This window comes from Cuculus canorus, chromosome Z (assembly GCF_017976375.1).
Source record: "Cuculus canorus isolate bCucCan1 chromosome Z, bCucCan1.pri, whole genome shotgun sequence".
Classification (NCBI taxonomy): Eukaryota; Metazoa; Chordata; class Aves; order Cuculiformes; family Cuculidae; genus Cuculus; species Cuculus canorus.
Window position 1 is genome coordinate 40,863,746 of NC_071441.1, and position 27,190 is coordinate 40,890,935.

Here is a 27,190-nt window from a genome sequence, read left to right on the forward strand (position 1 = left end):
CTGTGGTTTCTGTCTGTGTATATCCTAAACAGATTATTTGTGAATTATTAGAAGTCTTCAAGCTGAAGTAGCAACATGCACATTCACTTGTGGGAATAGACAAGTTTTCAGTTATCCATGACCAGGAGATTTCTGGCTGTAGCATGCTGTAGTACCTGGCCAGTTCCTCACTGTGCTGGACACATAAATAAATTCTCAGCAGTTTCAGTTCCTTGTCAGTCAAAGTAAACTAATAATAAAAAGGTTTTCCTGTCTGGACTCAGAAAGACAAAAATGAAGCTAAGAACTGAACATACAAATTACAGAATTTGATGTTACTGATAAATAAATTCTGTTTCAGTCCTTGGACATAACACCACATTCATTCATCTGGCAGTGACTCCTGGAGTCCCTCAGATAAACTGTGACCACAAAATAACTTGATAAGACACTGTATCAGCTCAGGACACCTATAAGGCAAGTCTGCAAGTGTAGCTCAAGCTTAAAATATTATAAATGGAAACTTTTATCAGCAAGACCAGCTTTTGTGGCCTGAGCTCACATGGCAAGTGCCCTACCAAAAGCAGAAGACTCCACCTTGGTATCTCACAGCCAGCTTGGGAACTAGAGTCTCTCCATTCAGATTTTCTTTGCATGCAGGTTCCTTTCCCCTGCACGCAATAGTATTAACATCAGTGACCTGGTGAAGGAAGAGTCTGATCCTATGAGTGCAAGAAAAAACAGAAGAAAAGGGGGGAAAAAATAAAAAAGAGCAAGGACTCTAGACTGAGATGTAAAAGTGAGTCAACTGAATCTTCCTTCTCCTGTATATCCTTCACAGCAGAAGCAACTGCTCTGGTTATTATCGTAAATCTGACAGTGCAGGTGGAACAAGATCCCTTCCTCTTAACGTAAGAAAGGTACCACCTCTGAAAATTCCCTCTTTTCTGAGCCACGGGTCTAGACTGTAAAGCTCTTGAAGCTGAAAAAAAAGTTAATTTCTCCCTGCAAGGGACATGTGTGAGGACACCTCTGAAAAGAGACAGTGTGAGGATGTGTGACTGAGTCCTGCCACAGGAGAAGGCCCAGAGGAGATGTGCAAGAATGATGAGGTCAGGGAAGAATATAAGGTATTACAACAAATTGTCATAAAGAAAGATAAAATTATCTCAGCACAAGGGGAACTGGATAGTAACTTTTGTTCTAGGTATACAGCTGTATTGTTTAGTCATCAGACTGCATAAACAGCCTTTCCTGAAATAATTAGTCGAGTGTAATATTTTCCTGAGCTAGCCAGACCAGCCTGTATGTGACTCAGCTCAATATAAAGTATAAAAACTGAACAACTCACAATACCAGCTTGGAAGAGAGCAACCGGCTTGAGGTGGGTTTAACCCACATATTCCTTTCTGGCAACTGAGGAAACACAGTGTCATCATGGCAGACCAGTAATGGACATTTGTACTTACATGTGTGTTGTGATTCCATTGGACATTGCAATGGCTATACTCTGCTTGGGCTGTGATTTTAGTATATAGTTGTATCACTCCACTAAATCAAAGTCCTCTGTACATCTATGAGAACCTGGTCAGAGAGTATTGGACTATGGCTGGGGGACTGTTAAGAGACCAGAATAAAAGAAGAAACCATTATTGAAGGCAAGACCTCCTCCTCTTTCTGGATTACCTGTCCCAGGTCACCAACTTGCAGACCTTCCAATAGGAACCCACATCTTTCACAGACATTAATACTGAAAGTTGGTTCATCCATAGATGACTAGGATAACCACAGACTCTGAATCTTCAGTAGTGACATCCAGTAAAACCTGCTTAATTTGCTCAAGTTCTTCGTGAGTTTGAAAATAAAAAAATTAAAGAATAATTAGAAAAACTAGCCTCATGGTATTCTCCGTGCTCCTCCCTAAATAAAAGACCTTTTAACAGATCACTAAATAAATGACCTTTCAGTTGATTACCAGAACCAGTTAAGACGCAGAGGACAATCCCTTTTCAGAGGTTCCAGGCATGTGTGAACTCAGACTTTACAATTTATTTTTCCCTGTACAATGGTAGGATTCGGGTACAGGAGGATCACTAGGTCATTTTACTAAATGAATTAATAGTGGCAGGACTGTGGATAGATTTAATTATTGCAATGATTTAATTATGACAACATAATGTATCTATTCTCAAGGGAGCTTCTCAAAAATTTCCTGCTGAGCAAGTGATTTCAATGTTTTCTTTGTCTTAAGAATATTTAAGATGATTTTCCTCTGGAAAAGTTTTCAATTTATTCATAGTGGACTAAACAACAACTTTGCTACACAACTTGTCTGCACACTTTTAAAATCCTTCAGTCTGTATAACACTGTAAGGCTTTCTACCTTATTTGCACAACAAAATGCTGCAGTTGCATCGAAAGATCCCCCTATAAGAAGACAAAAATTTCATTGTAAGCATTGAACAGCCACAAGGTGAAATCTGTAATAGCAGTTACTCTCATCATCACTTTTTGAATCATATATCCTGCTTTGCTCTTTCTCATTTATTAATAAACCGTTATCACATCTAAAGTATGGCAAATAACCTGCTGTGCTTAAAGCAGCAGGATTTACAGACCTTGACTTGCAGTCATAACAGACTGGAAGCATCAACATGCTTTGGCAGATTGTGTTTTGGTTGTTAAAATTAGACAATAGCTCAAAACACCCATTTCCACCCTGCCAAAGCCACCTTATGAAGATGTAATCTGACAGGAAACAGCCTATAGACTAAAACCTAAAACAGATCTCAGGAAAGAAACAAAGCAAAAGCGCAACTAGGAATAACTGTGTGGTTTCAGAGAAGCATGTAGCAGGAGAAGCCTTTTGAAATGGACTTAGAAATTGTTATGGTTTTACTTCTGCCCAAGCAACTACTTCGCTTTCCTTCTTCCTACAATCTAACCGGGACTTGCTTTGCACTTTCTTTGCTGCAAGAGAACTCCTTCAAAATTCACACAAGACACTTGTACCCTAAACCCTATGTAAAGCTGAAGGAAAATGAAATCTCAAGTCAGAAGAGTTCTTGGAAATGCCAGTTTCATTAATTTGCTGCCATAGTTGTTAAGACCACACTAGGAACAACACAGACAAGATGGCAACTAGAAACAGAGGAGAAAAAAAGGGCAGCGACCAAGGACTCCCTTAGTGTGACAACTAGTATCACAAGTATTTAGCTATTCATTTTCTCCCCATAAAACAAACCTCTGCATTTGAACTGTCCCAGCTAGATAAGGAAATCTAATACTGTGCAGAGGTGTAAGGAGAAAAAGTAAACACCACATAAGGGTCAGATACGTTACTACAGCAACAGGGAAATTCAGGCAACGGGGGAAGTAAGCCAACACTTCTTTTCTTCAGAAGAAGCTCTAATTTGTGCCTATTGAAGCATCAGTCCATTTCAAAACAGACCTGACTGTCCAGATTTTAAGGATGGAGCACTTCTGCCAATTTTGCTACTTTCTAACTTCCTTGGATTGTTGGCTTTATGAAACTGACTTCAGTTAAGTACAGCTACATACATTTAAACAAACAGCAGCTACTTTGTGCACAACTGGACAACTACATGCCATTTTACATTCTCAATCTCTGCTTTTTAACTCCCAAGGAAGGAAGGAAAGAAGGATGGAAAGAATTTCAACAAATGCTTGGGGAACATATTTGGCTTATTAATTTTACATAAAAAGCTAAAACGTGTTAATTGTACATAAAAAATTCCTTTTCTAGCCTGGCCAGTAGTAGATAGCTTTCATTTTCTCTTTCTATATTGAGATCATTCATAGATTGCAGTGTAGTGCAGCATAGGGCACAGTGCAGGAAAAGTCATCGGCTGAAAGACAATTGGTTGTTTCCATGGCAGTCTTTTTTCCCCACTTCAGAGCTCTGTGATACTGACAGCCCTCATGGGCCTAGTTGAGTCCACACCTAGCCCTAACACCACTGCATCAGGAGTTAGCAAGGGAGTTTTTGAAGAAAAGGAAAAAAAAGTTGCTGCTGGAGAAATTCAAGCCCATTGTCAGAATGGACTGCATTTCTTCTTAGAAAAATCTTTCAACAATAGGAAGCATCAGAAATTAGGTAACCTAGCGCTACTGAAACTCTTGAGTCAAGCAATAATCGCCCCTCTTAATGGAAGAAACATGTATTTGAGTCAGCCATTAAACCCACTTCAACATGAAAAGCTTAAGCACACGAGAAGTCTACATACCACCCATTTATCAGTGTGCCTTAAATTTAGCTTGCTGACTTACTTTGGTTGGGCTGTTTTTCTGGAGCGTTATGAAGATACAACACCCAAAAGAAGGGCCAGTAAGCACAGCTGCCAAAGCATCAAGTGGAGGGAGAAGGGGATCTTTGGTCAGGGTTGAAGGAAACAGTGCTGAAAGTTAAGAATATGAAGTTATATTTACATTTTCAGAAGCAGCTAACATGTTACAGCAGTTCATTGCAGCTGGGGAAGAGGACTTATTTCTCCCCATTTCCATCTTCTGGCTCTGCCTTTTTCTTGTATTGGATCTGATACTGCTGGTCTTCCTCTGCCTCTCCACTATGAGCTAAACCTGCTGCTTTATTGCTCAGAATGCAACAGAAAAATGCAACCATCACAAACAAGGAGTGTGTTATGGGAGTACACAGCCCAACGGCAGAAGGAAAGAGGCGGATGGCAGGAGCACCTCAGCTGCAGGGTTGTGGTATTGCAGTGATACACCCTGCCTCAGGAAGTCAAACTCTAAATTCCTAGAGAGTAAGAAGAGAGGGTATTTTGCAGAGAAAACAGAAACAATCTGCTATCTGGCCACACATGCCAACGGCACAGCAACAGTTGTTTAAATGTGTTTTCTTGTCATTTTTTGAAATTGAGTATGTTCAAGACTTTTTTAAGTATAAAGAGTAACAGCAACCAGACTCAGGAAGGCTGTGAGAAAAACCCAGCACCTAAACCAGGAAACTGTTTTAGAAAAAAAAAGGTATAAAACGTCAAGTTACTTGTGGCAAAGTCCTGGGAAAGGAGGAGAGAGCAGTTAAAAATCTAACACACCATTTGTTTTTTATTTTTAATCAAGTATAATAAATGTACACAAAAGGATGCATCAGCATTTTGTTCATCTTAAGTATATTAAATGGTAGGGGGAGTAGATACGCAGCATGAGTGAGGTCAGAATTACCAAGCCTGGTTCAAAACATTTCAAGATGTCATGCTTACAGGGTATTAAGGGAAGCTTTTAAAGCTGTCATGAACAGGGCTTGATTAATGTCAGAGCTAGAATCCACACTACACGCAAGTTTGACATGACTGAGAAAAGTAATTTTTTTCATGTCTAATACATCCAGGAATTTCAGCTGTAAAGGCTACAATAGGGTTAGCATGATGACATTTTCTCTGACTTGGAATGAGTTCATTGCTTCAACAAATTATTAGACAGTAAGTGCCAACTGCTCCGCTACTTTGTCACACTAAATTCATTTTCAGAAAGAGTATTGATAAGGCTGAAGGAGATGCAGCAGCACGAGAGATATTAAAAACCAGTCTAGCACCAAGCAAGTCCCAAAGTCTAACTCCATGACTGCCCTTTGGTGGATGTCTTTTGGGGAGAAAAAGAAACGGGAGAAAAAAAAAAAAAACACTAAAACCAAAATCAGAGTGTACTGCAATGGAAGTCACAAATCCCTGACACCCTGCATACACGAAAAAGCTTCATTTCCTGAAGCTACACAGAGCTGAGATGTGAGTTAAGACCAAGAATTTCAAAGACAGGGATGTCACACTCCAGCATATTGGGGACTGTATATTATCAGGGCACTTTTGAAAAGCAGTCATCTTAAATAGTACACTGCCTTCTTGATCTTGCCGACAGTCCAATAACATATATGTTCAGTGCACGACTGCACTGCAGGAGTATTTTTAAGCGCTCTCAAAACTAAAGCCTCTTCTACAGCTCTCATCAGCTATGCTAATGAATTCTCATCTCCCTCACAACACACACGTGGTGAAAGGTTACTCCAAAATAAGAGGTTTATTTACATAACTCACCGAAGGGATCCAGGAATTAGACGTTTTGCAGTGCTTTGAAGGCATAGCAAACTGAGGTTGAAAGTTTTCCCAGGCTGAAATGTGTATCTAATCTTTCTGCAGCAGTTGCGGGTGTTCTTAGATGGCCTAATTCTACTACTTCTGAAATCAGTGAAAATTGTTTCCTGGGGATCACCAGGGCCAACACTAAATGCCTTAGCAAAGCTTTGTGCTAAGGATACAACAACCTCAACTTCACTCTCAGCCAGATTCAGTTCCCCATCCCTTGTAAGCATAAGACAGCCATTACAAGAAAAAAAAAAAAAAACCAAAACAGATTTTAAACCTTGCATCCTTTCCATCTGTAATGCAATTCAGATTTTGTAAACTAAATGCATATTCTAATTATGAGATGCTTGTATTTTCAATATATTAAACGTGTGTCAAACTGAAATGAAAACAACAAAATAATCTCGTTTGCATGACTGCTTATTTACTGTTTTAGAATTCTGAAGAGTCTTACAGAATTAGAGAGCATTTAGTTTTTAAGCTAAATTTCTTGGCCTAGCAAGTGAAAGCTGATGTTCACGGTTTCTAGGCAGGTACTTCTACGACTTCAAAATAGTCATTGGGCAGAATCACATAGCCTTTTCCTGCCAATATGTCTTTTTCTTTCTGAAACTGAACAATCTCTCTCAGTTTTTCAATTTGTCTTTCTTGACGCCGGCATCGCTGTTGCGCTGTCTTGAGCTTCTTCCGCAGTTTTTCAACTTGTTCCTCCAGCTGCTGAATTCTTTTTCGCTGATGAACTGTATCCTCTACAGTATAGTTATGATCGCAAAAAACAGCAAGGTTGCTAGGGGTCTGGAGAGGAGGCATCAATAATCCAATACTTGGATCTACAAACCTGGCATCTATTTGAGATAAATGAAAAGAAGGTGTTGACGGAGACGGTGGTAGTACAGGAGCTGCTGCTGCTGCTGCTGGTGGTGGTGGCGGTGGCGGCGGTGGTGGTGGTGGCGGTGGAGGAGGTGGTAATGGATCTTCTGGTTGTTCAGCAAGCTCTTCAGGCTAGAAGCAACAAGAAAAGAAAAGCACATTTTCATGCTTAACATTGTTTACAATGCAGCTCCTTTAGTACAGCCCCAGAGTAACATAAACATCCAGAACTGAAAGTAATAAAATAAATTTCAGTGCCTATATTTTCAAAACTGACAAACAGTGATGGCCTGTTTTGTCTGGATTCTAAACTGGAGATATTTTTAAGCAGCTTCATTGACTAGACTCTTTGAAACTCAAGTCCTTGGTGTCTCAAATAAATCAAAAACTGAAGAATGTAGAAATTACTCTCACCGGAAGACTTAGGTCAAATACGTATTCATAGTTAGCGAAGAAGCTATAACACAGGCTGCAGTTCCATAAAATGGAGTTCAGTTGACTTAGTAACTCACCACTGCCATCCCATTCCCCTTGCTTTCTCCTTTCCACTGTGTCTTACCATTATATACTTTGAACCTATCAGCTAACTTAAACACACAACAGAGGCAGAATAAAGGTCATCTAGTGAGGGGGGCTGATAAGTTGGCATGCACAGCAAGGCCTGCATCTCAACAACTGGAAGGGACTGAATGTGCCACTGGTTTCAGGTTGCAGCATAAAGGTTTGGTTTCAAGAGAAATAATGAGCCAAAATAGACAGCAAAGCAGCCATCACAGCCCTAGTATTTACTCTTTGCTCAAACACAGTAAGTTGCTAAGATGACAGAAAGCTATTCATTTTCCCACCATCATTGCAGAAATCTTCTGTCCTTTATTAAAAAGTCAAAGTAATGCAACATGAGGTATGACCTACACCTGCACTGGTGTGCAGCAGGAGTAAGAAACAGGACTAAACAGCTTGCAGATGGGATGGAGAAGGGAGAAGCATGATCCCCCCTTCTGGCAGCAAGAGAGTGTCATCTGGCTCAACTCCACATGAAGCTGTATTCTTTATCATACTGCTTTCAATAGGTTCACTTCTATAGTTCAGGACAACACAAATCCCTCACCACTGAGTATAGGCCAGAGCAGAGAATCAATCAGATTTTTTTCTGTCCTAGAGGAATGCAGTATAATTCAGAAATGCTTCCGTACACATGATGATAAAAAAGTACTATTTAAACTAAAGAGCTTGCATATTGCCTGTCAAAAAGCACACTAAAAACATTCGCGGTGAAAGAGTCACTGGAACAACTTTCTAACTACCCACCTGTTGCCAATACTATTACCAGACATAAAAACATAAGGACAGGGACAATGCTGACTTTATAGTCAGCAGCAGCTGCCAATCCTCACCATCTAAATACCAAGCTCATCAGATCTGAAGGTCGTGTCATAAACTTCCTTGACTTAACATGCGAACAAGCTAATATGTGATATTGCGAAGCCTAGATATTCCTCTTGTACGAACTGCAACACTTGGCAGACAGTAACTGAGAAGGCAGATTTGTGATTGGTATTAAAGGGAAGTTTCATATATGCTCAAACATTACTGATCACTTTAAAGTACAAAAGCAGCTAACTACCACTCTTACTTCTCAATTATAAGAAGTCACTGCTAACAATGTGCCCATGTAATTTGCACATGAATATTCTGAAGAGTTTGACCCTATCAACTATCACTTACAGACTTTTCTACTAAAAAAATACTACAAGGCAAAGATGTAATCGGCAAAGAGAAATTCACCCTTGTTGGAAGCAGAAGCAAAAATCAGATCATTAGTGGACAGCTGAATTCACAGAGACTTTCATTTGCAGCTTAACCAGTACATGCTACCTGTAGTTACTATTTTCACAATGATGAACAGAAGACAAGACTGTTGGTATCACTGAGGCATCATAAGTGAATTCTAATTACTTCTTACAGCAAGAATGGTTTATATTAGTAAAGAAAAACAAATTATTTCAAATTACATAATGCAGAATATTAAAAGATGTCTTTTGAGATCAGTGTGGATTTAATTCCAAAAGAACCACTACTGTTCTTCTCTGTTACTATGTTATTTCTTGAAGAAACTTGGAATATATTTTCAATATAGTTCATTTGAAAGTACCCTGAAACAAATAGGAATAGCACTAAATCCTTACTCACAACTAAAAAGCACTCTTCTGTGTCTTTGTAGACCTAGGTATGGTAGTAAAATAGGGAATGTGGCTCACCATTAATCCTGCTGCACCAATAACACTTTTGCAGATTACCTAACACTTCCATTCAGTTTCTATAATGTACGGAAAAAATGCTTATGTGCCAAAGAAAACGTGTATTGTACAGATAGTAGGGAAGCATAATCAGCCAAAAACCTTAACACACATTTGCCTGGAAATGTCTCTTTTCTCATATACCTTCTGTTTACATTCTCTACTCTGTTAATATCCACTTTTAATTTTTGAAATACATTCCCTTTTTATTTTTGCATCAGATCCAATATTGCATATAAAAAGAAAGATCAGACAAGCAAAAGTCCCAGTTTTCCTCTGTGCACTTCATCCCATTAGTCCTTCATGCCCTACACCTACCATATCTATTCCCTCCTTTGCCACTTCCCCTACAGCAGAGTGGCAAGACAGCTATTATTTTCCATCCTTTATAGGGGTTAGGAATAAATTTTTTCCATTCTCATCTTGCAGTTATTAAATCAAGAAGGAATAACTGCCTTGCATCTCATGGTAAGCTGCTCTGGCAAGAAACAACATGCCTCACAACAGACTACCATCAGAAGTTCTGGGACAGAAATTAGGGACCAGCCTGACTCAGGAACACAAGGGAACTGTCAAGGCAAGATCGGAATAGTGTCAGTACAGGCAGAGAGCAGGTGCAGCTACTGTTCTGCCCCTCTGTTTGCACCTTACTTGGACTCCTCAAAGCCAGAGGACAGAGTCCTTTAGAAAGGACAGCTAAGTTTCAGTTCATCGTCTCTTAAACATTATCTGTAGCCACCAGTCAGTGTGGGAGAACACAGCGCAATTTACAAGTATTATTGAAGGTTTTCTAGAAGTCCAAACACGCAACACATACAGTTGAACAACTTAACTACAGGGCAATACTTTCTTACTTTGCTGCCGTTTCATTTAATTCAGCACACAGTTTTAGATGAAGTTATGCTGCTTAGGCGTCTGTGTATGCACAGAAGAGCAGATCAGAGCTACTGCACATCTCCACAATGCCCTACGTGCTCCAGAGCCTCGGACAGCCTACATTTTTACAAAAGAGAACAGCTGTGGGAAACGTTTCAGGCACACGGCCCTTCACACGCTTGCAGGTACATGCCAGTATCCTTCACAATAAGCATCTCCCGTCTGCTCTGCTACATCAAGCCCTGCCAGGCTACCATAAGTAAATTACATGGATTCCAGTATCTTAAAACAGGAGTGTTTGGATTTACCTTTTCACTGGGCTCAGTATAACAAAATATTGTGGGCACAGCATTTTCTTTCAGAAGTTTGTTGTTACACTCCCTTTTAAAGCAATCGGGAGTGAAGTGTTCTGAACAAATACTGCTGTACTTGGTCGGCTTGAAGTTTTTCCTTTTAACAGCAGCTTCCCATTTCTTGCAAAGATCAGGTCTGGTCAGAGGAAACCTGCAAAGAAGCAGCACTTTCAGCGGTCCTGGGGAAGTTCCTGGGAAGCCAGACCGCGGCTCCCAACACCCGGGGGGAGGACGGAGTACCTCTCGCCTGTCCTCGCAGGGACGCCGGGACAGGGATGCGAGCTCCCCCGCCCCGCGCGCGCCCACCTGGACACGCCCCCAGGGTAGGCCACGCCCCCGGCACCGCGCCTTCCCTTGGGCACGCCCCCGCCCCTTCCCCGACCACGCCCCCATCTTGACCACTCCCCTGGCCCCGCGCCTTCCTCTGGCCACGCCCCACCCTGGCAACGCCCCACAGCAACGCCCACGGCCTCGCGCGCTCCCTGGCCACGCCCCCGTCCCGCGCTCGCTCTCCCTGGTCACGCCCCCCCCGCGCGCTCCCCAGGCCCCGCCCCACGGCCCCGCCCCCACGGCCCCACCGTCCGCGCTCACTTGTGGAAGGAGATGGGCTTCTCTTTGTCGTATCGGTTCCGGCAGCGGTAGGCGGAACAGGACTGCACCATTTTTCCTCCCCCGCGGCCCGGAGCCGGGGAGACGAGCTGGCGGGCGCCGTTAATTCACGGCCGGGAGCCCATGTTCCCCCGCCCCCCCCTCCTCTCCCTCCCCTCGCCTCGCCTGTGACCCTCCGAGAGGGACGGGAACGGGACGCGGCCTCTCCCAACTCCAAGATGGCGGCGCCAGCTTCAGCGCGTCTCTGGCTGTAGCGCCGCGCGCCGCGCCCGCCTGTTGGCCGGTCCGTGCGCGAGGGGCGGGGCCTTCCCGACGGAGCGGCCAATCGCGGCGCCGCGTGCAAGCGCGAGACGGGGCGCCGCCCCCTCCCTCCGCTACCACATCTGGGCAGCGGCGCCCCCCCCCGGGAGCCCCGCGAAGCTGCGGGAGCAGCGGAGGCGCCTCAGGGGCTAACGTTGGGGCGAAGGGGCGGAAGGGTTCCAGGCTCCCTGCTGCAAAAAGCGGGGTGTGGGAAGGAAAAGGAACGAGAAGAGCGCGTTGCCATGGCGCGCAGCTGCACGGACGGTGTGTAGAACAGCTCCGTGCCGCTCAACAAAACTTGGCTCGCCGGTGTATCGGCAAGTATTTGGCAGCAACCTAAATAAATTGGTGTATTGTTACAAACGAGTTTATTTCAGGCGGCTTCTGCGTTTTCCCGTTCTGTAGGCTCAGCTTCTAGCTCTGCATCAGATCAGTGAGTAAACCCATCCCATGTAACCGACCAACGAATCTTTTCAGAGGACTGACGAAAGGTCCTGCTTCTAGTGTCATCTCTGTCATCTACTACATCGTGTCCAGAATTTCTGTGACCAACTTTTTCTCCATCTCCACCCGCGACCTCATTTTCTCCTCGAGTCTGCTTCCCCTCTCTGCACAGGCTTTGTAAGGAAAAGAAGAGAACCTGTACTGACTTTAGCTTGAGGGCAGCAGCTTCTCTGCCTGGACAGCCCTCTGGCCACATAGGAGGTACCAGTCACTGCCATTTGCTCACCCAGGAATATGACAGGAAAAGCAACTGCAGCAATACTTTCACAAAGCCGCTCGCGCTAGCGGTTTTCAGTACTCCGTGTTGGCTGAGCACTGCTAGCTCTGCCCCTGTGCGGCTAGGTCAGCCAAAAGACAAGGAAACAAAAACAAGCTCCATCTAGCACCTCCTTCCTCACCAAGAAAGACATGCTTTCTCCTCTTCTATCCATGCACATGCCTCTGTCTCTGGCTTTTGCCTCATGGCTTTCTTCTCGCTCGAGTCCTGCTGTAGCCAGTTTTCTGGGCAACGACTCTGCCACAGCCTCAGGGAGCGGCAGGGCTGGGCTACACCATGGAAAGATCAGCTGGGGGTGGCTGGAGCCTAGGCGTTGTCCCTCACCAGCCCGGGCAGAGTCCTGCAGTGTCCTGAGCAGGGCAGGCAGAGCAGGAGGTAGTGACTGGACCTGCTGATACACCCAGATGAGGTGAAGTGATGAACCAGGTACAAGGTCCACCCAGGGAGCCCAGGCAGGAACAGCAGGAAATGGTGCCAGGAACACGACTGGAAACAAAGGTCCAAGGTCCACCCAGGAGATGGGGCTGGAGAAGGGAATACCTGCAACATAGCTAGGCAGGGACTTGAAGGCCCTGGGCTTAGCTGAAATGGAGTTCCTGCCTCATAGGCTGGGTATGTAGTTGGGGTCCCCAAGGCAGGTGAGTCAAACTCACCAAAGCCTTTATTAGTGCATTTAGACTCTGATTCTCCTTGACTTGACACAGGTGTCTCTCTCCTGCTTACCCACCCCCATCCCAACTCCCAGTTTTAGAATCATAGAATAGTTTGGGTTGAAAGGGACCCTAAAGATTATCTAGTTCCAGCTACCCTGTGATGGTCAGGGACACCTCCCACTAAATCAGGCTGCCCAAGGCCCCATCCAACCTGGCCTTGAACACCTCCAGGGATGGGGCAGCCACAGCTTCCCTGGGCAACCTGTTCCAGTGTCTCGCCACTCTCAGAGGTGAAGAAATTCCTCCTTACATTTAGTCTAAATCTCCTCTCCCCATTGCCCCTTATCCTATCACTACAAGCCTTTGTAAACAGTCCCTCCACAGCTTTTTTTGAGCAAACTGAGGTGGGGGAGGGGGGGCGGCAGGGGGGGCTGATGTAGCTACAACAGAGCTCAGCAGTGTTGGTCGACACTGGGAGAAGAGGCATTTAGTCTCGATATGCACACCTCTAATTGAAGTAATGCTGGTGCATTCTGCCTGGATGAGGAGAACTGATGAATGTGTAGATCAGCCACTAAGACCCTCAGTCCGCAAGCCAACTTAAAAGAGACCTTCTAGGAGCTCTGTCAGGCTGACATTTGTATCACCGACATAAGGGATTTTTAAAAGACAGGGTGGAAAGCAGTTTCCTCACCCTTTAAGAATTTTGGAACTTCAAGAGGGTCAGAGGGAATTCCCTCAAGTGGCTATAAACAAATACCACCCCCAGTCTGAAAAGCAGTTTCAGTAATGTTAAAATGAGTGTTTCGGTAATGTTGAAAAAACTCCTAAAACATTTCTCATGGGGTTTTTTGGGTTTTTTTTCATAAGAAAAGCTACATCAGACTCATCTCCTCCTGGCTTTTCCTTTGGTAAGTTGGCATGTTTCCCTGCCCCGTATAGTGGGGAAGAATAAACCCTAAACACCCTCACTACCCTGTGCCTCATAGACTCCACGCATGAGTCCCTGCGACTTATCCCTCCCTGTCTTGAAGCTGCTTGAGAAGGCTACTGTTCTGCTGAGGCAAGACGGAGGTCTGGTGTCCCACATCAAAACCCACACGTGCAGCAAGGACGAGTCAGAGAGAATGAGCTAGCGATTATGTGTATGTCACTCGTTTGCCTATCAGGATGACCAAATCGGCTCCTGGTCACCCCCTCCCCCATATCAACGATGGTATGCAGTGTTACACCAAAGCCACAGAACAAAGAATCAGAGGTGACCCTGAACACAGAAATATTAATAAGATTTATGACTAGAAACCAATATATGTTGTACTTGGGTGACCTATGGACATGGAAAACCTGAGTTTTGTGTGCTGGAAATGCCTTGATGTATGACCCCAGAGTTTTTCAGATCCCTACACGCTAGTTCAGGGTGCACTGGCAGGGGGGCCAAAGCAACCCACTGTGACCATTACCAGTGGTGTCACTGGCCAAAAGGTAAAGAAGATAAGGAGCTGGGCTGACTGATACCCCAGATGTTATCACTCCGGAAGGGACTATAAGAGGATGAGAGGAGGGGGTCATAATTGGAGCTCCCTCTCAGCTGGTCTGAGACCCCCACCGATGTCAACATAACATCACGGAGATGCAAAACTTCACCTGCAGCAACCTCGTGGAAACATCTAAAAAGACTTTATCACTGAACTTCAGACAGGTCGTATAGCCCCTCACGAACCCTTATAGGATGTTAACATCGGGTCTAGATTTAAGCTTATACTCTTGACTTAGGACTGTAACAACATAGTAACAAACTAAACGCCTGAGTGCGTTTCTAGGTCCAGCTCCGGGTCCCTGGGCGTGTAACACGCCGCCCGCAGCAGCCCCGGAGCTGCGACCGGAGCATCCCGGGCGCTGCCGGGCTTTCCCGCGGCCGCCCCGCCAGGAGCCGTTTCGCGCACGCCCGGCGGGGGGAGGGGGGCAGGCGCGGGGGCACCGGTGGGAGGCGGGGCCGGCGGCGCCGGGAGGCGGCTCAGTCCCCGCTGCCAGGCGCGGAGCAGCCGCCCAGCCCGGCGCGGCCCGGCTCGGAGCCGCCGGGCGAAGGGGCGGCAGGATGAGCAGCGGGCGGAGCGGCCGATCCGCCGTGAAGATGGAAGCGCCTTTTTATCCCGAGGAAGGACTGGAGCTGCTCCCCGACTTCGCGCCGCTGCCGGGGTTCGGCGCCGCGGGCGGACCCGCACCCGAGGCGGCGCCGGGGCAGAAGCTGCTGCTGGGCGCCGCCAAGAAGCGCGACCCGCCGCCCGCCGGCCCCGCGCCGCTGCCGGGGCCCTTCGCTCTCCGCCCGGCCGCCCGCGGCAGCGCCGCCGCCCTGCGCCTGCTCCCGCCGCCCGCCGCCCCGCCGCCCGCCGCCGGCCCCGCCGAGCCCGCGGGGGGGGCGCGCGCCGAGGCCGCGCTGGGCTCGGCCGCGGAGCTGCCGCTGCTGAAGCTGCCGCCGGCCGCGGACCTGGAGCAGCTGCTGATCCAGGGCGGCGCGGGGCTGAGCGGCGGCGGCGCGGCGGCGGCGGCGGGGGGCGGCGGGGCAGCGGCGGCGGGGCCATTCCTCTACCGGCAGCCGGTGACGCAGGAGCAGGAGGGCTTCGCCGACGGCTTCGTCAAGGCCTTGGCGGACCTGCACAAGCAGAACCAGCTGCTGTCGGCGCCGGGGCCGTGCTGCGCCGCCCGCCCGGGGGCCGCCGACCCGCCCGCCGTCTACACCAACCTCGGCGGCTTCGACCCCGCGGGGCCGCTCAGCCCCTCGAGCACCGCCTTCCCCGCCGCCGCGCCGCCCAGCCTGGCGTTCGGGGCGGCGGCGGCGGGTCTGGGCGGTGGGCGACGGCCGCTGGAGGAGCCGCAGACCGTACCCGAGGCGCCGCCGGCGGCGGGCGGGGAGGCGGGCAGCGCGGCTCCGACGCCGCCGTCGCTGTCGCCGCTGGACGCGGAGAGCCAGGAGCGGCTGAAGGCGGAGCGCAAGAGGCTGCGGAACCGCATCGCCGCCTCCAAGTGCCGCCGGCGCAAGCTGGAGCGCATCGCGCGGCTCGAGGAGAAGGTCAAGGCGCTCAAGGGGCAGAACGCCGAGCTCGCCGCCACCGCCAACCTCCTCCGCGCCCAGGTCACCCAGCTGCAGGGCCGCGTCCGCAGCCACCTCTCCTCCGGCTGCCACATCAACGCCGCGGGGCCCCCGCCCGCCGCCGCCCCGCGTGACGCGCCCCCCGAGCCGCCCGCCGCCGCCGAGACCGGCGCCTGCTGAGCGACCCCCGCACTCCCTCTCCTCGCTATCGATTCTCCCTATTTATTCGCGCCCGGAGACGGCGTTTGCACGAGCCGCGTGTCGCTGAGCCGCTCCCCGAGGTCTGTCGGCAGCGGGTGGGTTTTTCGGGGGGGGAGGGGGTGCGAGGCGGCTGCGTTTTCATGAAGCGAAGCACTTGAGATCTGTAGAGATTTCGGAAATTGAGGAAATTCTTGTTTACAGAAAGATTCAACTTTATTTTCATGGGGGATATCAAAAAGCGTGTTTCTTAATACACCTTACTGAACTGTAGAGCAATTGATAAGCTTTTCAAACTTAAAAAAAAAGCCAGAATCGTACCCTTTTGAAAAAACGTGCGTGTGTATATATATATATATATATATTTAAACATAATATGGCTATGTATATTTTCTTGGTATTGATAAAGAACTTTTTTAAAAAGACCGTCTTTCTCTAGAGCTTTAATTTGCCACTGAGAGTTAAGACAACTGTGTGGGTGCTCTTCGCGCTCACGGGCTTTGGTTTTAAAATCGAACCCTGGAGGGAAATAATTTTTGTCGCAAATCTTAAGCAGGATGAAATGCATTGCTGACTCTATCGTATGAAAATACTTTTATAAACTGTACGCTCCATATTTCTTGTGCCAGTGCAGACTTGGGGCATTGATAGTTATTTATTGAAACTTGAACACTTTTGGACGTTGCCTAGACCTTATTTTTCTAGATAACATGTTACTGGTGAAAACGATTACTATGGCAAGAAGAGCTTTACTTTTATTTCCTTCACTGTGTACATTCCAGTAGTGTTTGCTCTTTGTGGAGTATAGTAACAATTCAGTGCTATACGGAAAAGGGCTCAGATTTGGGGTGGGTTGGCCATAAAGGTGGTAAATTCCACAGTAGTCTGTTCGAATAAATCACAGAAATATTGTGGAGATTTATTTTGCAGTAGAAATCTGTATATCTCGCTTCTAGGTCTACTTTGTTCTAAAGAAACTTTCTGCAATACTCTAGAGACTTTCTGGAAGAGTCACTGCTAGAACGTGAAATGTTTTTTTTAATGGTTGGGAAGAATTGGTGTGATTTATTTGTTTGTCAAGACTTTGCTAGTAGAAGAGAATAGCGAAGGAGCTATTTCCTCTAATTTGACATAATCCTCAATAAGTTTTTGAAAGCTTTGGATCCCTTGCTCCGTACTACTGCCTACTTTGCTTCTGCTGCACCTGTGTATTTTGAGCATAGCCGCTTAATGCAGCACTGTTGAGCCCTGTGGCGTGGTGCAGTGGTGAGGGTCTGTCGGAGAGTGATGGTCACCCCAACAAGAGCCCCTCGGGGGCTGGGCCTGCTGGTGGGGGAAAGCAGGGCTTCTCCTGAGCAGATCCAGCTGCAGAGCAGGGCCCACTCCCCTCTTCAAAACTGTGTTTGAACTCAGAGGCAAAACTTACATGGGGATATGTGTCTGTGCCAGCTGGTGAAAATGGGGGATTGTATGAAGAGCCAAGCAGGCATAGACTTCTTTATGTGCTTAAGCCATTGCTCGGATCTGTTAAACCCACTCAGGAGCTGTTAAACATCTCTTTATTTCTTCTGAAGCCTACACTTGACACTTTGAAATTCAAGAAGAACAGGATAGACTCGCAGTTTTTCTTGCTTTTTATTGGGGATATGTGAGTGCTATCTGTTCAGAGAGTTGACCTGCAGTGCAGCAGTCAAGTGTGTGAGTTTTTTTCTGTTAGTGCATAGTCATTCCTGGCACACGTGTCGATTGACATGACATGCCTTGGATAGTAATTGTGTTATTGTAGCTAAGGATGTTTCTTTTCTTAATGCATATGCAATTTAGGTAGAAGCCATATTAATCATTGTATCACTGTTTAATCATGTCACCAGGGCCTTTCTTGCGAGTTGAAATGATTGCCTGTAACAGTACCTTCTGCTGCTGGAAATACCTGTGAACAGATGAAAAAATATTCTGATCTTAACATAGTTAATGACTTCTTAAAGGCATTCTGAACCAGACAGCATATGATCTGTAGCGCTGCCTGTTACAACTGGGTGAAAAATAACTGGGTTTCAGTGCTTGGCAGGCATCACATTACCTGCAAAGATGCTGCAGGACTGAAAGCTCCCACACACTTAACACGCCATCCCTAGTGAGAAAGGCAATGCTTCCTGGTAGATAAACTGATATGGGATGAGATGTGATATGAGAGGTGTAGAGAGGTTGGATTTTTTTAAGAAATCCTGGGAAAATATGTAGAAATTACATTGGTAGACACTGCTGTTTAGGTTCTTGCAAAGGAGTGTAGGGACAGGTAAAGACCTTGTGATAGGGCACAAGACTGTGGTAAGTGCAGCTGCATAGTGCTGCTTCTTTACTCATTTTACCATTTCAATTCAGAACAAATTAGCAATGCCCACAGAGAAGTGGGGGATCCATAAGACAGGGAATCACTGGCATTCCCCTTTCCAGCTGTGTGCAGGGCTATAACCTGTCAGGGGTATAAACAGCTCACCCTTTTCAGAAAGGCAGTGTTAAAGCTGGAAATCACCATGCGTTACCTCTCTCCTATTTGAACTTCCCGCAAGAGCAGTCCCGCATCCAGCCTCTCAAGATCTTATGTGGTAACTTCTTTAACAGCTTGCCGTATGTTCTAGCTGACATCTGCTAGGCTGCAGAAGTGCCGACAGGCCAGCTGTGTTACCCTGATGACTGACAAGAGGTTACCAGTGAGGCTGGTGGCTCCAGCTCTCTGCTGGAGGCTGCTATTCTGTTAGTCAAGTTGTCCAAAACAAACATGTTTTCTGAGGAGTGGCAGGTTACTTTCATAAACGCCTTATTTTATCTGGTGTTTAGACTAAGACACAGGATCTAACGGTGACATGACCAAAACCTGAGAATACTGTGGGGTGGTGGGGTTTTGTGATCCTGATGCTGCTCCCATCGCAGAGATACGAGTGGATACCTAAGAACCTAGCAGTTTAAACCAATGTGACAAGACTCGTGAGTGCTTGCCTGCTGCAGCTGTTAGGCTTGGTTCTTACTGTCTTCTAAAATGTGTCAGTACTTTGACTTTTTCACCTGTAATGTTCTTAAATCTTTAAATATGGCTTCTTTTTTTCACCCTGCCTCTTGTTTTCAGTTTGTTGCAGCATTTTTTTTTCATGTTTATTTCTTTTAGGCTTTGATTTTTCTGCCTAAAACTTTGGTCACTGTGAGATGCTAAAAGGTAGATACTAGGTAAAAGTTTTCCATACTGTTTCTAGGATTTGCATCAATGTAGCTCCTTTTCAGTAACTGCAGGCAAATCTGCTGTGCAGGTGTCATTCTATAAAAAAAAAGAAAAAAGAAAAAATCAGTTTACGTTCAGTGGAATCTCAATAGCTCAGTAGTTATTAGCATTTTTCTTCTCTCTTCAAAACTGTACTATGTTTTGTTGTACTTATGCACGCTATTAGCTAGTCCGTGCAAAGATTCTTACTGCATGACTTGATTTGCCAGCTACCCCCATGCCCTTCTGATCTGGTTTTGCATTCCAGGTGCAAACCCATGACAAATAGACATCCCTCTTTGTTTGCCCTAGGTGTAGTCTCTGCTCTGGAGATTATGCAGTCCCTTCCTTTGTCTGTTTTGGTCAGTGGGAACTTGTTCTATGCGCATCTTGCTTGCTGCTCATCAGCAGGTTTGGAATGCGCTTGAACCAGTGTCTTGATGTAGATGTGAAGTGCCTTCCTATTTAGGTGCTATAGCAAAATAGTTCAATTCATAATTACTTTCATTTCTTTGAATTGTCAGATCTTTTCTGTCTTGGGGAGTAGGAGTGTTTGTGGTGAGAGAAGCCTTGTTCACGCCTTCCTTCGGCAGAGGGAGGAGCTCCCATCAGATCTGCCCCTGCTTGCTGTGAGTGCAGGGAAAGTACTCTGCTATGACCGACCAGAATGATGTCATTAGTAGAAAAGTTGATTGGTTTGCTCCCTAGCATGGAACAAGTAGTGAAATCTCTCAGTATCAAAAGTTATCCAGACACATTTGGGTGGGTGGTGAGTAGTTCTTACAACTTTCACTGTGACTCCAGTTCGAGCCCACGTGGCGGGCTTAGAAAGCAATTCCCAAAACACAGGTATTTTGCTTACTTTGAGAAGTGCAGGTATTTGGCAGTGGTAAGTCCTGATCACAGAGAGGGTTACATTTTTCGCATGAGCCTTTGATAGTCTTGCAAGAAGGAAATGCCTCAAAGGACTTGTACTTTCCACTGCATATCATAAATCACAGTTGGCCATCATGAACTGTTCAAGGTCAAAGAGTGGCACCAGTACAATTCTCCATTATCTCGGTTCATGTATGTATCATTACAGAAGGAAGAGTCATGAGGTATCTTTTTTTTTCTTTTTTAATTTAAATATCTAATTGACTGTGTTCACCTTGCCTTTGACAAAAGAGTGATCTCCCAAATTTAAGTCCTGAGGCATTCTGCTGTTTGCAGCTGTTAAAGTGAGAATTTTATTTGGCAACTAATTTTAAGTCAATTGTGCAGCTCAATGATACTTGCCAAATTATTGTATAGTTAGTGTTGTTCAGTGGTGTCTGAAGTACAGATGAATGCTATATCTGTATTACTAGTTGCACTGAAAATAGTTTGGCTGCCATAACCTGAGACTTGGCTATCTGAATCCAGTAGATTCTTAGAGAAAATTTCTCTATGTATGAAATAAATATGCAAGAATAAAATATGCATCTACTTATAAAGTAAGTAATTCTTCAATGCATTTTACATGTCATTCTGCCTCTGGAGTTTAAGTCAGAAAAGAAGAAGCAGTGAGTTAGATTTTTGTTTATTCTTATGTGCAGCTGTAGCTGCTGCTGCATAATTTTGCTCTTTCCTTACTTGATTCTCTTAAGTGTCTGTGTTTAGTAACTAGACAAATCAAAGTATGACACATCTGTGTACATATTTTATTTGTACAAAACCACTTCCATTTTCCAAGTATTTTGTTTGCTCTTTCACTGTAACCAAGAATGAGTGGTGAAGAGTTCCTAGGGTGTTTTGGTAGTCTTTGTATTCAAGTCTTTGTATATTCATCAGTATTGTGTATGGTGACTGTGCATGTTCCAGCAGAGGCAGACAGGAAAATCTGTCAGGGGTTTACCTTTTTTAACATTTGGCAAGACCTATATCAGCAGAGAAAGCCTTGAACAGAGAGCTTTCACAGTGCATAATCATCCTGCAAATGTTGATTCATCCTTCTAGTGTCACGGTCACTTGCTGTGGGGCTGCATCAGGCTTTACTGTATGTGATGCGATACGATAAATGTTCCTGTGAGAAAATGCAGAACCTGAAGTTTCTTATAAACTTTTTAATCTTACTGCATGTGAAACTTCAGCGTGAAGGTGTTGATGAATTAAATCTGAGTTTATGGAGACTTAGACTGTAAAGGTACGTTATGGGAGACAGGAGGTCTTATTAATTCTCAGATAGTCCTGTCCTTTGTTTCAAAGATCTCCCTCTTTCCGTCCTTCCTATGAAGTGGCTTGCAGCTGCTTGTGCTGTGAAACCTCTCTCTTTATAATGGCTGGTAGTAACTTAGAGGTGGGGCAGAAATAACTTCTACTGAAGAGGTCATATACGACCAACTAAATGTAGGTTTCTGAAAAACACTGTAAGAGTGAGTGAGTGCACAGTCCATTCCTAAGAGTGTCCAGAGATGCATATACCTAATTTATAACAAAAGCAGCTTTCCAAGACACCATCTTGTTGACTTGCGACAGACATTGGTCCTCACTTCTTGTTTTAGTCTGCTTTTTCTCTTGCTTTAGTTACTTTCTGCATCAATGTAGTCGCAAACCGGATCTTCATTTGGATGTTGAAACAGTCCACTCTGTGTAGGTCAACGAATGCCATGCTCTAACTGTCTTTGCAGGTTCCTGCTGAGGAAACAGTGGTGGGGAGAGGAAGGAAACCAGTCTAGGATCTATATCTTCGCACCAACGCTGTGTTTTGAAATGCAACTTTCTGTTGAGTAGTCTTGACAAAAGTGTCACTGATGTAAAAGCACTGAATCTTGGTTGTCTGCCTGCAGGGGACATGAGGCTTTGTGGTGGAGTTCTGCTTTGGGTGGTATCCTCTCAACCCAGTGCCAGCCACTGATATGGGAAAAGTCCGCAAATCCAACCTCTGTGAACGATTCTACTGACGCACACATATGCCTGTAAACACATGCCAAGGTGTTGTGCACAGACCCTAGCATGCATTGAAGAGGTCATGGCCAAATGGTGGAACTGTGATCTTCTTAGCTGCAGCAGTACACAGTGACGCATCTTCATATTCTTTGTCATGGACAAGTTCTTCTAGAAGAAAACTAAGCTGCAATTCTCTCTGTGACTGCAAGGTGATTTTTTTTTTTTTTTTTTTTAGATTTCCAGTCAAATTGTAGGACTGTCAAATCCTGTGATTCTACATTAACACAAAAATATTGTTTATTTAAGCTGCAGTTTATATGTAGTAATTTGCTGCAAAGTAAAGGGAAGGATATTATAAATAATATTTGCAAGGGAGTTGCCCTAAATAATTACATACCTGCAATTTGCTTTTTTGTCTGTTATCAAAAGTCTGGATCCATAGCATGGCTAGCTTTAAACTGACCATTGCTCTGAATTTCTAGTGTTACTAACATTGTCTGCAATAGTTTAAGGAGTATGCGTGCTGGCTAAATGTTTTTTTCTGGAGGAATTATGATTTCTGCAGGAGTGTTTCAGAGTGAATAGGTATGACCAGATCACTGTGCACTAACAGACTGCTAGGTTTCAATATGTAGTACACTGCGGAAAAGGTTTACTTCTACTGTTATTTATTGGTTAAGAATTACTTCAGAGTGGAATTGTAAGCCACCTAAATAAGATCCACACGGTCTAGAGACGTGTGCCACTGTAGATCAGTAACAGACATTCCATCAGTTCCAGAAAAATAGTCTTTGGTTGCAGTTGTTTTTGGGTTTGTTTTGCAATTTTGGTTACTTTTGTAGATTAAATCTGAATCTACTCTTCCTTTGAAATCTCTTTAAATAAATTTGAAAACATTTCTGCTAACTACCTTGTAGCATCTCTTGCAACTGTTCAGTTAGAATCAGTGAGACTACGTTGTTAGTTATAGCATCGATGGAGAAAGCTGAAGTGGTTAAAAGTCAGGCTTCTCACTGCATCTCTGTTCTTAGGCCATGGGCTGAACATTCAAAAAGTCATAACCAGTAGCTTGAACTCTATAGAATTGTTTCTTGGCATTTTCTTGTCCCCTCCAGAAAGCTACCTACTGTCATGAGTAATGTGTGGCCCTCCTCCTTGACACAGAAATTTGACGTTTGATAACAAACAGTCTTAAAAAAAAAAAAAAAGGTTTATAAAGATAGTCTTGTGGTTCACACTGAACTTTTTGAAGGATAACATGTGGCGCTTTATAACCTTTCCCATGCCTCTGCTTCATAATTGCCACATTTTCTTGTAATGCAGGACATAAGCAACGTGGTGGCATAGAATAAAGGTAATGGCCTGTTCCAGAGAGGAACCCTTCCTCTTTTTCCCTAGTAACTGCTAGGGAAGGATACCAATAGAAAATACTGTTATAAAACTTGCCCTTCTTAATGAGAGCGTGAGGTTGAACTCATTAACAATTTTCCAACTTTTACCATTCTGTCATTTAGTATCCCTCATGGAGGGGCAACAGGAATAGCGGGAGAATACTGACCACTGGGGAGTTAAATAGTCCTGTTATCTGTAATACGTCACAGAAGCTATGGCCATAAGTGGCTAGGACAAAGATGACACCTTTGGAACAGGGATTTCTAAAATGCTGCCCAAGTGTCATTACCAGTCCAAACCAATTTGTGCCAGTTACTAAATTAGTATTGTAAGTTATTGTGGTGATTGAAAGTCTTTCTGGGCACACTGAAACTGAAATCACAGCACAAGCTGGTGTGTCTGTGGTATCTTTTTGGCTTATATTGTTTTGTTATTACTGTTTGAGTGTCTTCTAAACTTCTTTGGAAACTGTGCCCCTCCCTGTTTTGCCTGATGACTGGTAATTTCACACTTAGCCTTATTTATTTAAAGCCATGGCAACCACTATGCTGAAATGTCATCAGGTAGAGTCCGGGTCTGAATGCTGACTGATGATGCAACGGTCTGCTCTCTAATAAAATGTGGCTCCTGAAGGTTGAGCTCCATAAGGCAGCTACGCCCTGTCTTCAAGCATTTGCTCTAATTTCAAGACTTTCCCATGTGGTATTGCTCAACATGTAGCAAAACAAGTTCTTGCAAGCCTCTTGAGCATTCCTCTCTATGTAACATAACTAGATATGCAGGCTTCCTTAATTTTTTCCTCCTCCCCTTAGCCCCCCCAAAAAACAAACTAAACCCAGAACAAAATACCCAACACTAGCAAATCTTGGGCTATGTTTTACTTTCTTGCAAAGTGCTGTTTGTTAATTATAGAGATGCTTAGCTGGTTCTTACATGTGAACCATGGGTGTAAACATCTTGCACCAGTGATTTTGCTTTGGTTGTACTTAGCTGCTTTGCAGGGGATGAAGGGAGGGGAATAAATGTTGCAATAAATTGTTGTGCAATTCCTGGCTTTCAAATAGAAAATGATGAGCAAGTGTGCGTAGGCCTCTCACCCAGCAAAATTTGGCCACTGATTCTTAACACTCCCACTCTTAATTACCAATGGGTCTATGAGCTCCAGAAGGTCAAAAGGAGAGAACAGAGGTCTTAAGAGAGGGCAGTATCAGGCGTGTTCTGCTGTGAAAGGCCCTGAGGCTCCTGGATCTTAAAAGTCAAGTTCATCTTTTGGATTATGCCAAGGTTTTGATGTCTGAACGTAATCCTTAAAATCCCTATGCAGGGCCTTGCCAGGAAAGGTGTCTAGGTCTGTACTGCTCGAGAACTCACAATGGTGAAGCAGCTCTTCAGTGTTCTGTGGTTTTTAGTCTGTAGAGTTGTAGGACATTCTTTCAGGGCACTTTCTGTTTCCTGGAGAGGGTCATCTAAGGCTGACTTGTTCTTCTTGCAGTTTCTGCCTAGACTGAAAATGTTTCTGAAGTTTAGGGGACACCACGCTCATGCCCTCGCTGTGTGGTGTTGATGATGGCTAATATTGCATCACACAAAAAATCCCCCTGAAAAAGAAGCAGCTCTGGATGGGTGCAGACTGGGACAGATGAAATCCATCATTCTTTGAGCAATATGTGTTTGCATCACTCAAATAGAGCCACTAGCTTCCATCAGCTAAAAAGGAGAGAGCTCTTGGGCAACAGGACCTAGCTTGAAAAGTGCTCAATGGCTTCTGGTGCCTGGTTCTGGTTGAACTTCTGTGATGCAGAAAACATTTAATGCTGTGCAGTACCATAAGCCTTGCGATATCATGCTGAGGTTACTGCTAGGATCGTGTGAGTCTGTGCTCCTTATTTGGCTTGCAGTTGCACCACATGCTCATCAACAGACCAAAGGGATCTCCTGAAAAGGAAAAGCAGACCCTTTCTGCTGAGTAGCCACCAGCATCCCCAAGCTTTCTTTTTGTCCAAAAGAAGTGTGAGCAAACTGCCACTTCCTTCAGCTTTCAAATACAAACTGGTTCTTCCCAGGCCTTTGGGCATGGTGCTGAAACTTTCTCATTCAGGATAGCTGTTCAAAACGAAAGGTGGAGACAGTGCAGTACAGATTTGGCTTTGCTTTTCCAGTAGCTTATGTGCAACTAGTTGGTGGGTGGTTGTCTGCCTACATCCTTTCCTGGGTTCTTGTAAGTTGGGTTTACACATACCTTCTTATTCTGCCTTATTAAATTAGCTGGCACAGAGGAAGCCCCTGAGAAACCCTTTCAAAATCTCTGCTTCGGGAAGAATTTTTAAAAATTACCATATTTGAAGAGATCAAAAAACCAAACCAAAACAAAAAAAAAACCCCAAACCAACAAAGCGAATTACTTGGTGTCGATATCGAAGTACTTTCCCCTTTTGTTTTAAACTTGATTGTTTTGGGGATTGTTTTGGGGAGTGTTTCAAACTGGTGTGCTATCAAGGACATTGCACACACACGAAGGTAATAACAGCGAAACAAAATTCAGTAGCTACTCATTTGCTGGATTTGGTCAGGAGAGGTATATCAAGAACACTTCTGACAGCTTTTTTTCTGATGCAATGATACTTTGTTTTATGTAAACAGAAGCTACAGGGCTTAATAATATACAACTGAGGATTATGTCCATTGTAGTACTTTTATGTTGCTTTTACAAACTATGTAGTATTATATACAAAATACTTATTTCTGAGACAAAGTGGATGATATTAGTGGCATCTTGCACTTGATTAAATAGAAAACATTTTCTTAATTTAGTGATGTGTTTAGAAAAATACTGTAACTTACTGAGTATACAACGGTGATAACTGTGTTTACAATAATTTTCCAATTCCTACTGTTCAGTGGTAGCCAACTTGTTTAATAATTAAAAGTGAGGCATACTGCGATTGGCAATCTTGGAAAAACTAACTCAATGCTGCTACCACTAAATACTGTGGGATGTATACCATGGGTTTAAATGGCAGCAGAATTGTATTCCAAGCCTTTGTCTTAAGTACTTATGACTAAAAGGCGACTTGCCTTGTGCTCATTTATGTATCCCTGTGTGTAGTACATCAGTCAGAAATCTCTTAATAGTTGATTTGTAACACTAGGACCGTTATGGAGATCACAGTGGATTTTTTGTTTGTTTCTGAACAGACACATTTTGGAATGTAAAACATTGATCCTTGTGCTGGAATTGTTTACATGCAAAAAGGTATTTATGATTTTTTGCAAACTGCAATGTGCAATTTTGTACATGTGTTTTAAACTAAAGAGTTTATAAGGACGATATTGTATGTACAATACTTGGACATGAGTATTATTTCTTTGATATAAATATCTAGAAGAAAATTAAAATTGCTTTATATTCATATTTTTGGCTGCGTCCTTCATTATTTCAGCAAGAAATTTGAAATTCAGGTTAAGGCATGGTTGTCATTTTGTTGGGAAATCCTAGAAAAATTTGTTGATCTAGA

General features: G+C 44.6%; 2 protein-coding genes across 2 annotated transcripts; one reads left to right on the top strand and one right to left on the bottom strand.

Annotated features, from left to right (window-relative positions):
- Nucleotides 1-4,978: 4,978 nt before the first annotated feature.
- Nucleotides 4,979-15,209, bottom strand: THAP1 (THAP domain containing 1). Its single transcript, XM_054054027.1, has 3 exons — nucleotides 11,086-15,209; nucleotides 10,450-10,645; nucleotides 4,979-7,100 (listed from the first exon to the last, which is right to left on the bottom strand). Exons 1-3 carry the CDS (start codon nucleotides 11,154-11,156, stop codon nucleotides 6,624-6,626), a joined length of 744 nt encoding a protein of 247 aa, XP_053910002.1. The 5' UTR covers nucleotides 11,157-15,209; the 3' UTR covers nucleotides 4,979-6,623.
- LOC128850442 (transcription factor JunD-like) lies at nucleotides 14,008-27,086 on the top strand. Its single transcript, XM_054054787.1, has 2 exons — nucleotides 14,008-14,053; nucleotides 14,658-27,086. Exons 1-2 carry the CDS (start codon nucleotides 14,008-14,010, stop codon nucleotides 16,103-16,105), a joined length of 1,494 nt encoding a protein of 497 aa, XP_053910762.1. The 3' UTR covers nucleotides 16,106-27,086.
- The last annotated feature ends 104 nt before the right edge of the window (nucleotides 27,087-27,190 follow it).